Source organism: Octopus sinensis, linkage group LG29, assembly GCF_006345805.1.
Source record: "Octopus sinensis linkage group LG29, ASM634580v1, whole genome shotgun sequence".
NCBI classification, from domain to species: domain Eukaryota; kingdom Metazoa; phylum Mollusca; class Cephalopoda; order Octopoda; family Octopodidae; genus Octopus; species Octopus sinensis.
The window spans coordinates 11,163,753-11,174,908 of record NC_043025.1 but is presented as its reverse complement, the minus strand read 5'-3'; the positions used below and the strand labels follow the sequence as shown (position 1 = coordinate 11,174,908).

Sequence of the window (11,156 nt, the reverse complement as noted above, 5' to 3'; positions counted from 1 at the left end):
AAAAATTGGTTTTTTTTACATATGGGCTTGCGGGAACTTTTGAAGTAATGAGAGCGAAAGAGACTAAGAGAAAGCGATTGTATGACGAGGGAGTTCTTTTGAAGTTACCGTGGCATGGCAATCATTCGTCTCTAGTAGACCTTTCTGTCGATTTCCGTAAAAAATGTGTTTTTTTTACATATGGGCTTGCGGGAACTTTTGAAGTAATGAAGAGCGCGAAAGAGACTAAGAGAAAGCGATTGTATGACGAGGAAGTTCTTTTGAAGTTACCGTGTGATGGGCAATCTTTCGTCTCTAGTAGACCTTTCCGTCGATTTCCGTAAGAAAATTGTTTTTTTTTACATATGGGCTTGCGGGAACTTTTGAAAAGTATAAGTAATGAGAGCGAAAGAGACTAAGAGAAAGCGATTGTATGACGAGGGAAGTTCTTTTGGTTAAGTTACCGTGCATGGGCAATCTTTAGTCTCTAGTAGACCTTTCTGTCGATTTCCGTAAAAAAATTGTTTTTTTTTACATATGGCTTGCCGGGAACTTTTGAAGTAATGAGAGCGAAAGAGACTAAGAGAAAGCGATTGTATGACGAGGGAAGTTCTTGAAGTTACCGTGCATGGGCAATCTTTCGTCTCTAGTAGACCTTTCCGTCGATTTCCGTAAGAAAATTGTTTTTTTTACATAGGCTTGCGGGAACTTTTGAAGTAATGAGAGCGAAAGAGACTAAGAGAAAGCGATTGTATGACGAGGGAAGTTCTTTTGAAGTTACCGTTCATGGGCAATCTTTCGTCTCTAGTAGAACTTCTGTCGATTTCCGGAAAAAAATTGGTTTTTTTTTACATATGGGCTTGCGGGAACTTTTGAAGTAATGAGAGCGAAAGAGACTAAGAGAAAGCCATTGTATGACGAGGGAAGTTCTTTTGAAGTTACCGTGCATGGGCAATCTTTCGTCTCTAGTAGACCTTTCCGTCGATTTCCGTAAGAAAATTGTTTTTTTTTTACATATGGGCTTGCGGGAACTTTTGAAGTAATGAGAGCGAAAGAGACTAAGAGAAAGCCATTGTATGACGAGGGAAGTTCTTTTGAAGTTACCGTGCATGGGCAATCTTTCGTCTCTAGTAGACCTTTCCGTCGATTTCCGTAAAAAAATTGTTTTTTTTTACATATGGGCTTGCGGGATCTTTTGAAGTAATGAGAGCGAAAGAGACTAAGAGAAAGCGATTGTATGACGAGGGAAGTTCTTTTGAAGTTACCGTGCATGGGCAATCTTTCGTCTCTAGTAGACCTTTCCGTCGATTTCCGTAAGAAAATTGTTTTTTTTTACATATGGGCTTGCGGGAACTTTTGAAGTAATGAGAGCGAAAGAGACTAAGAGAAAGCGATTGTATGACGAGGGAAGTTCTTTTGAAGTTACCGTGCATGGGAGCATTGATGTACATGTGTGTGTGTGTGTAGTGTGTGTGTGTGTGTGTGTGTGTTTGATGGGGTGTGGGAGACAGACAGTATGTTGTGTAAGTGAAGTGCTTCTGTTAGTGTGTGTGAAGAGACAGAGAGTAATGTGTGAAAGAGAGAGATAACTGAAATTTTTTACTCGGTGTATGTGTATATGTATGTATATTACTTCAAAAGTTCCCGCAAGCCCATATGTAAAAAAAAAAAATTTTTTACGGAAATCGACGGAAAGATCTACTAGAGATGAAAGATCGCCATGATTACTATTATTATTATTATTATTATTATTACTCTTTTACTCTTTTACTTGTTTCAGTCATTTGACTGTGGCCATGCTGGAGCACTGCCTTTAGTCGAGCAACTCGACCCCGGGACTTATTCTTTGTAAGCCCAGTACTTATTCTATCGGTCTCTTTTGCCGAACCGCTAAGTGACGGGGTGTAAACACACCGGCATCGGTTGTCAAGCAATGCTAGGGGGACAAAAACAGACACACAAACACACATACACGTATATATATATATATATATACGACAGGCTTCTTTCAGTTTCCGTCTACCAAATCCACTCACAAGGCATTGGTCGGCCCAGGGCTATAGCAGAAGACACTTGCCCAAGATGCCACGCAGTGGGACTGAACCCGGAACCATGTGGTTGGTTAGCAAGCTACTTACCACACAGCCACTCCTGTGCCTATTATTATTATTATTATTATTATTATAAGTGATAAAAAGTTCTGTCATTTCTGTAATTTTCAATTTTTATCACTTCTTATTTTGAACTTGACAAAGACAGACGTACTGTCGAAATATCTTTCAACTAATAGAATATCTTACACTTGAATTGCGCTCTTCGTCTTGACTGTTTACCTTTGGGAAATGTTATGGCAATCCTTTTTTAAAATGTCATCATCATCATCATCATCATCATCATCATCATTATTATGATTATCATCATTTTTATTATTTCGTTCATAGAAATTTGTCCGGTGAAATTTCCAATGGAATTGCGTTCCAGTTTACAGAAGAACTTCACGGTACGTAGCTAGCCCTACTAAAACCCAAGATATATAGTTAATGGGGTTGAACACTGGGGTCTATGTGATCGCCTTACCCACTCTGTGAAATTGCTGGGCTTGTGCAAAAATTTGAAAGTAATGTGGTTGTTCGGTAAGAAATTCTCAAACCCTCATACGGTGTCTAATGGTGGGAGAGTTCATTATGTATACTCACACACACACACACACACACACACATATATATATATATATATATATATATATATATATATATATATATATATATATATATATATATATATAATAGAAATATTAAAATTGCTAAGTCTCTATAAAAGAGATTATGGCAGCGTTTACTGGAAATTAATTGTTATCGCCATATTAATATGGCATTCTTATAGATATAAGAATAATCGCTGCCATGGTCAGCTCCATGAGGCCACCGCCATCAAGATAGCTATTGATACATGATCTGTATCCATTATAACCTTCGAACAAGGGAGGTCAGCCGCTTCACACTGCCAGTCCGACAGTTACCGGCGTTTCGGGGTATTGCCCCTTGTCAATGTAGCGCAGTCAGACCCGCAGGTGTCACCACTGACGTCTCTGTTCGAAGGCTTATATTTACCTAGTTTCAGTGGAATACATCCACTTGTTTTCAATAATAGAAATATTAAAATTACTGAAACTAGGTAAATATAAGCCTTCGAACAGAGACGTCAGTGGTGACACCTGCGGGTCTGACTGCGCTACATTGACAAGGGGCAATACCCCGAAACATGTCTGTAGCTATCGGACTGGCAGTGTGAAGCGGCTGACCTCCCTTGTTCGAAGGTTATAATGGATACAGATTGTGTATCAATAGCTATCTTGATGGCGGTGGCCTCATGGAGCTGACCATGGCAGCGATTATTCTTATATCTATAAGAATGCCATATTAATATGGCGATAGCAATTAATTTCCAGTAAACGCTGCCATAATCTCTTTTGTAGAGACTTAGTAATTTTAATATTTCTATTATTAACCTGAAGATTGACCATAATTTTAATTTGAATTTTTAATTGAATTTAAACTTAATTGTAGTTTGAATTGAATTATAGCCATGAAACGTATGTAGTGTTTATGCTTATATTATATTTAACATTTTTATACTATTTGGTTAGTTATAAAAAAAAATTAAGAATTAAAAATATAAAAATTAAAAATTAAAAAAATATAAAATATAAATACTTACAGACAAAAAGTTTCGCAGAGTAGGCGCTATTTTATACATTTCCAGGCATTTCTTTATCCAGCTATGTGGTAGGCTATCAAAAGCCTTTTTATAGTCTATCCAGGCTATTGATAAGCTTTTGTGTCATTTGTGACAATCTTCTAAGATCATCTTATTGATGAGTAGTTGATCTTTACAACCATAGGATCCACGTTTACATCCTTTCTGTTCAATAGGGAATATGCTGCTGTCTGTTAAAAAACTATAAGTATATTCCGTCAGGACAGATGTTAGCGTTTTGTACATACACTACCGTCAGAAATTAATTAGCACCCTTGATTTGCTCTTCACTCAAGGTATGTGCTGTCACCTAGTGGCCATATCTCGAACTATTGCTTTGTTGCGAGTTCACTGTTGCGCAGAACGATGACGTAACTTTGTTTGCAGAGCAGTTTGAGAGTCTACAGCCTTATGATGTTGACATAGCAGTGCAACAACTTGGAGTGCGGATGCAGACAAATCTTCCTTTGTTTAATAGATATAGGTAGCGCCTCGCAAGGACCGAAATCACACCATACTAAGTTTTCTCATCGCGTAAGACGTTTTGAACAGCTCATAGGTTAATTGATTTAACCTATTTAATGTAGAAATTTGAGAAGTGCTAATTAATTTCTGACGCAAGTGTAGTTGTTAAGCAGGTTATGGGTCTATAGTTTTTTATTTCATTTGTTTATTCACTTTTTGGAAGCAGGAATGTTAACCCATTAAAAAAAATTTTCTTTTAGAGACATGTTGTTATCTGCCGGTATTGATACATCAATTAGAAAGCATTTTTTTTCTTCATGATCTCTGACAACTATATCTGGTCTGTTGGCCTTAATTTCTCTATCTGTGTGTATCGGCATATCCCAGAGTATGGTTGCTTTCTCGTTTTCTGTGACCTTTTCTGGTGTGTGCCTATACCATCTTTTTTCTGTTGTTATTCCATAATGTTGGCATTATTATTATTATTATTATTCTATGTTTGACTTTTGCTTTATGTCTGTACAAGTTGGCTCCAAGTTTCACCCAGAGACAACAGGTTAGAAGTTCTGTGCCATATATTTGGGTTTTTTTTTTTTTTTGTGTTGTACTAGTGAATGTCTAATACATAAAAAAAAAAAAAATTAATAATAAATAAATAAAAAAACAAGTTTGTTTTAAACCTTGGGATTACATAGAGAGTATTTTGCGTAGGATATGAGCAGTTCCCATGAGCACTATCTTTTGAATTTCTGCCATTTTGGGGTTTCCTGGTATCTGAGTTAGGTAGCAATCAGTCCCTTTCGCTATCATTCCCAGGGCACCTATGACAACAGGTATTGTTTTCGTCTTCAGCTTCCACATTTTACTGATTTCTATTTCAAGATCTTTATATTTGCTCAGTTTTTGGTAGGTCTTGACAGATACGTTTATATCGATTGGGACAGTCATATCAATGAGGAGGCATGTTGTTTGTCTGAAGTCTTTCAATATGATGTCTGGCCTATTTGCATTTATCTTCCTGTCAGTTTGAATGGTGAAGTTCCAGAGGAGTGAGATGTGGTCACTTTCAAGCACAGGAGGTTGATTGTGTTCCCACCAGTTTTTTTCATGGGGCAAATCCAGGTTTTTGCAAATTACCCAGTGAATATATTGTGCAGCTCTTTATTATTATTATTATTATTATTATTATTATTGAGTGAGCGAGCAGAGCATGCCATCAAAGTGACACTGGGGTAAAATATACGAAGCCCAGTATACCCATCATGACTACCCGTCTGATAAGGGTACACCAGGCACATGCATCACAACCATATGTGCGCGACATGGTGATCTCATATCAAGATAAACAGCACATGACCTTGCAGGTGGGGCCCAGTGAGAATTTTCTTCAGGTCGAGTAACCCATCCCACTCGAAAGGTCCCTGAATAAGGGTTGTTTAAGGATGTTGAACGAAACACCCATGTTTCCAGAGGTGAATTATTCAAACCCCAAAGAATTCCTCTCAACACATGGCTATGATGCTCCCCCACTACTTCTGCTCGTGATCAGAGATGCACATATTGTCAGCCACTAAGGGACATGCTCATCTGGTTATGGTCAAACAACTGACAAGCAAATCTGTGGTATTGAGCAGAATATTTGCTGTAGACCATCTTTTATACCAAGACAAAACAATGTACATGATAACACTTCCAGTCAGTTAAGATCAGAAGCCATGAGAGCCACTGCCTGGTACTGCATCAGGGCATTTATTATTATTATTATTATTATCATTATTATTATTATTATTATTCAGTAGTTTTATTTTTATAGCATGCTTTCACTTCCCTACCGAGCGCAGCTCTGTGTGCCTTGGGTATGTGCTGTGATTTGTTGTGATGCTCTGATGGTTATTGTATGGCAAGTGTTCTGCGTAGGATGTGTGTAGTGCCTAGTAGTGCAATCTTCTGTATGTTATATGTGTTTGTAAGTCCTGGTGTTTTTGTTATGTATTTGTCTGAATATTTTTTTATCATGCCTAATGCACCTATTATGATAGGAATTGTTTCTGTTTTTAGATTCCACATTCTAGTTACCTCTATTTCCAGGTCTTTGTATTTTGAAAGTTTCTTCATTTCTTTTAGAGACACGTTGTCAGCTGCCGGTATTGATACATCAATTAGAAAGCATTTTTTTCCTTCATGATCTCTGACAACTATATCTGGTCTGTTGACCTTAATTTCTCTATCTGTGTGTATCGGCATATCCCAGAGTATGGTTGCTTTCTCGTTTTCTGTGACCTTTTCTGGTGTGTGCCTATACCATCTTTTTTCTGTTGTTATTCCATAATGTTGGCATTATTATTATTATTATTTTTTTTTCTTTTTCTTCTTTCAAATTTGCTTCCATTTCTTGCCGAGTGTCTTCCCGACTCCTAGGGCAAAGAAACTCATAGTATACACTTGTAGGCCATTAAACCAAACTCAATAGTTCGTTCATTTTTTTTTTTTTTTTTTTCTTTTAAGTTAAATTAAAATACATGAGCAGCAACAGTTCTCACATCGACAATGCTCTTCTCAATATGTGTGATGTACCAGTTAAGACAATCTTTTGCACTTCTTGCAGGGATGGTAAGCCAGGGATCATTCTCATATAATTTTCGGTTCCCTTCTTGATCATTCCTAGTGCTCCTACGATCACTGGTATTGTAACCGCCTTGAGATGCCACATTTTATCAATTTCAATGAGTAGGTCTTTATATTTTCTGAGCTTGTCAAACTCTTTCGCTGAGATATTATTATTATTATTATTATTATTATTATTATTATTATTATTATTATTATTATCATCATCATTATTATGTTACAGATATGGATTATCTTCTGTTTCCTACTGCTAACTGTAGTAGGTATGGTTGTGTTACAGCATATGCATTTCACAACATCCTCTCCGACTGAAGTCACTCAGATCTACCGATTATTGGTATGTATGTATGTCTTAGCTTTGCTTTTATCTCTTACTTATTTGATTTCAGTAATTAAACCAGGGCCATGCTGGGGCACTGAATTGAAAGGTTTTATTCTTAGAAGGAGCAGGAGTGGCTGTGTGGTAAGTAGCTTGCTAACCAACCACATGGTTCCGGGTTCAGTCTCACTGAGTGGCATCTTGGGCAAGTGTCTTCTGCTATAGCCCCGGGTCGACCAATGCCTTGTGAGTGGATTTGGTAGACAGAAACTGAAAGAAGCCTGTCGTATATATGTATATATATATATATAAGTGTGTGTGTATATGTTTGTGTGTCTGTGCTTGTCCCCCTAGCATTGCTTGACAACCGATGCTGGTGTGTTTATGTCCCCGTCACTTAGCGGTTCGGCAAAAGAGACCGATAGAATAAGTACTGGGCTTACAAAGAATAAGTCCCGGGGTCGATTTGCTCGACTAAAGGCGGTGCTCCAGCATGGCCGCAGTCAAATGACTGAAACAAGTAAAAGAGAAAGAGAAAAGAGAAAGAGCTCCCTTTTTTTAAGTCTATACTTACTCTATTGGTCACTTTTGCCAAACCGCTAAATTCCTCATTGAGAAATAACGAAGTGAGATATCCCTAGGCCGGTTCAAAGCCAAAGATTTACCCAAAAACAATCAACATCGGAGTTCAAGTTGCACTTGTCTATATTTCATGTTGCTCCAACCACTCTGCACTCCGCTGGCAAAAGTGAGTAACCCTGAGTAATCCTGGCTTCCCAGACCTCAGTTGAACCATCCAACCCATGCTAGCATGGAAAATGGACGTTAAACGATGATGATGATGATGATGATTCGTTTCTGTGTAATGGCGTACAATAACCTATAAAGAGGAATATATATGGGTGAGTGTGTGTTAGTTTGTTTACATTCTCACAACTCCACACCAGGTATCCCTTCCCCCTTTTAACTATGTAAATAAGTGCCTGTCCAACAGTGATTGCATCATCCATACTCTCAACAATGCGCCCTTAAATATGGTTTCTGATTACAAATATCTTGGGTCATACATATCATCATCTGGAAAAGATTTTCTAACTAGAAAGGGTATGGCCTGGTCAGCCTGTAAATATATAATAGAGAATCAATTCTTAACCCTTTTGATACCAACCTGGTTGAAACCACCTCTGGCTCTGCATCACAAATGTCTTGTTTTCAAAAGTTCTGAATTAAAATCTTCCACCAAACCTTAGTCACAATTTATGTTCCTAACACTAGCTGAATGATAACTAAGTTATTTTACTAAATTCTTTGTTGTATTTAAAATTAATTGAAAGAAACACAGAGCATCTCAACAGAAATATGGTAACAGAAGGGTTAAAATATATAATAGAGAATCAATTCTTAACCCTTTTGATACCAACCTGGCTGAAGCTGGCTCTGGCTCTGAGTACAAATGTCTTGTTTTCATAAGTTCTGAATTAAAATCTTCCACCAAACCTTAGTCACAATTTATGTTCCTAACACTAGCTGAATGATAACTAAGTTATTTTACTAAATTCTTTGTTGTATTTAAAGTAATTGAAAGAAATACAGAGCATCTCAAAATAAATACAGTAACGAAAGGGTTAAACCCTGTTCATTAGCCTTTTTTTATAGCAATACATTAATTAAACATAGTTGGGCAGGGTTTTTTTATGGTTCTGAACAAGGAATCATAACTCCACCCCCACCAAAAGAAAAATAGTATATATTCTCTTTTTCTTTTTCTGACAGGAAAACCACATTAAGCAATACCAGGAGATAATTGAACTTCAAATAAAAAAAGAATTTGAATCAATACTACAAAAGTACGCAATTGAAGTGAAAAAAAAAACCGAGATGACTCCAAACAGAACAAAATACCTTATTTATAAATGTGCTGGCGGAATCGGTGCCGTTCATTGTAGCGGTTGGGGTAATCGCTTAGTTGGCATTCTGTCGACGTATATGTTATCAATGGCAACAGACAGGACATTCGGCATTATTATGACAAACCCTTGTCCACTAACTGAAACCTTGGTACCGAATGATTACAGGTGGAATTTTTCAATGTCCGCGTTTGGAAATATGTCTTCGATATCGATTGATGTTCGGAATAATAATGGATTTACAAACAGTCTTGCTACAATTGATTTCAATGCCAGATATCCACAAGATGTAGTTTTCATTGCTGCTAACCAAGATTATCTTCACCTACTCCAACGTAATGGATTATATAAGAAGAAAATCCCTCCTTGGAGTAGAGGTGAAATGTATGTAAAGGTGTTTCAATCTTTGTTTAAATTGAGTCCAATTGCTCAGGTAGAACTTGACACTTTCCTGAAAAAAGCCAGACCAAACCCAGAAACGAAACTAATTTGTGCTCAAATAAGAATTGGTAAAAATCCTACTATACCGTGGGATAATCGTGTTATTACGCCACCAAAATTGGTTGATGTCATATGGAAGTTTTTGAATGAAACAGGAAACAATGCGAGAATTTTTGTGACTGCAGATTCAGAAAACATACGACGATTGGCAAAAACTTATTACGGCAAAAGATCTGTTGATACGGCAGGACCTATAATACATATGGATAAGCCTTACAGATACAATAAATCAGAGGTTTGTGAGGGTGTACGGAAGTTAATTCTGGACCAATTTGTCCTTATTAAATGTGATACAATAGTAATTAGCACAAGTTCTTATGCGCGTATTCCTGCTATGATTCATGGACCTAAAAACCGTTTTTTCTTTATCAATGGCAAGATAAAATAAACGTAACAAAATATATTGGTATGTCATTTGACTGCGGCCATGCTGGAGCACCGCCTTTTAGTCGAGCAACTCAACCCCGGGACTTATTCTTTTTGTAAGCCCAGTACTTATTCTATCGGTCTCTTTTGCCAAACCGCTAAGTGACGGGGACGTAAACACACCAGCATCGGTTGTCAAGCAATGCTAGGGGGACAAACACAGACACACAAACAAACACACACACACATACATATATATATATATATATATACATATATACGACAGGCTTCTTTCAGTTTCCGTCTACCAAATCCACTCACAAGGCATTGGTCGGCCCGGGGCTATAGCAGAAGACACTTGCTCAAGATGCCACGCAGTGGGACTGAACCTGGAACCATGTGGTTGGTTAGCAAGCTACTTACCACACAGCCACACCTGCACCTATGAAATGAAATTTTTATCCAAACTCTTGACCTAGTGCTTCTGAAAGTGGGTGGATGGGTGGCACATTCTAACTTCAGGAGTAAGCAGCGATGGAATACGTCTTTTACAAACAATTTTGGCTTGTGTGGCACCTTGGGCAATTGTTTTCTTCAAATTCTGAGCTGATCGATGACTTTAGTCGCAGTCCCGAACAATACGGTTGTTATATTGATGGCTGTATCGTTGCCCAAACTTATGTAAACAAACATAAATATGCAGGTGACAAACACGGATACAAAGACACACACACACGCACACATTCAATAGACTTCTTTCAGTTTCCGTCAACCAAATCCTCTGACAACAAATGTCTGATCAGCTCAAGGCTATAATAGAAGATATTCTCGCCCAAGGTGCCACACAGTCGGACTGAACCCGGAGCCATGAGGTTGGGAAACAAAAAAAACTTCTTATCACACTGCCAAGTCTGAACCTATATATATATAATATATATATATATATATATACATATATACGACAGGCTTCTTTCAGTTTCCGTCTACCAAATCCACTCACAAGGCATTGGTCGGCCCGGGGCTATAGCAGAAGACACTTGCTCAAGATGCCACGCAGTGGGACTGAACCTGGAACCATGTGGTTGGTTAGCAAGCTACTTACCACACAGCCACACCTGCACCTATGAAATGAAATTTTTATCCAAACTCTTGACCTAGTGCTTCTGAAAGTGGGTGGATGGGTGGCACATTCTAACTTCAGGAGTAAGCAGCGATGGAATACGTCTTTTACAAACAAT

At 37.8% G+C, this 11,156-nt stretch overlaps 1 protein-coding gene across 1 annotated transcript; it reads left to right on the top strand.

Moving 5' to 3' along the window:
* Positions 1-2,414: 2,414 nt before the first annotated feature.
* Positions 2,415-10,096, top strand: LOC115226230. The gene is made up of 3 exons (XM_029797254.2): positions 2,415-2,479; positions 7,049-7,162; positions 8,918-10,096. The coding sequence occupies exons 1-3, from the start codon at positions 2,444-2,446 to the stop codon at positions 9,938-9,940; spliced, it is 1,173 nt and encodes a 390-aa protein (XP_029653114.1). The 5' UTR covers positions 2,415-2,443; the 3' UTR covers positions 9,941-10,096.
* The last annotated feature ends 1,060 nt before the right edge of the window (positions 10,097-11,156 follow it).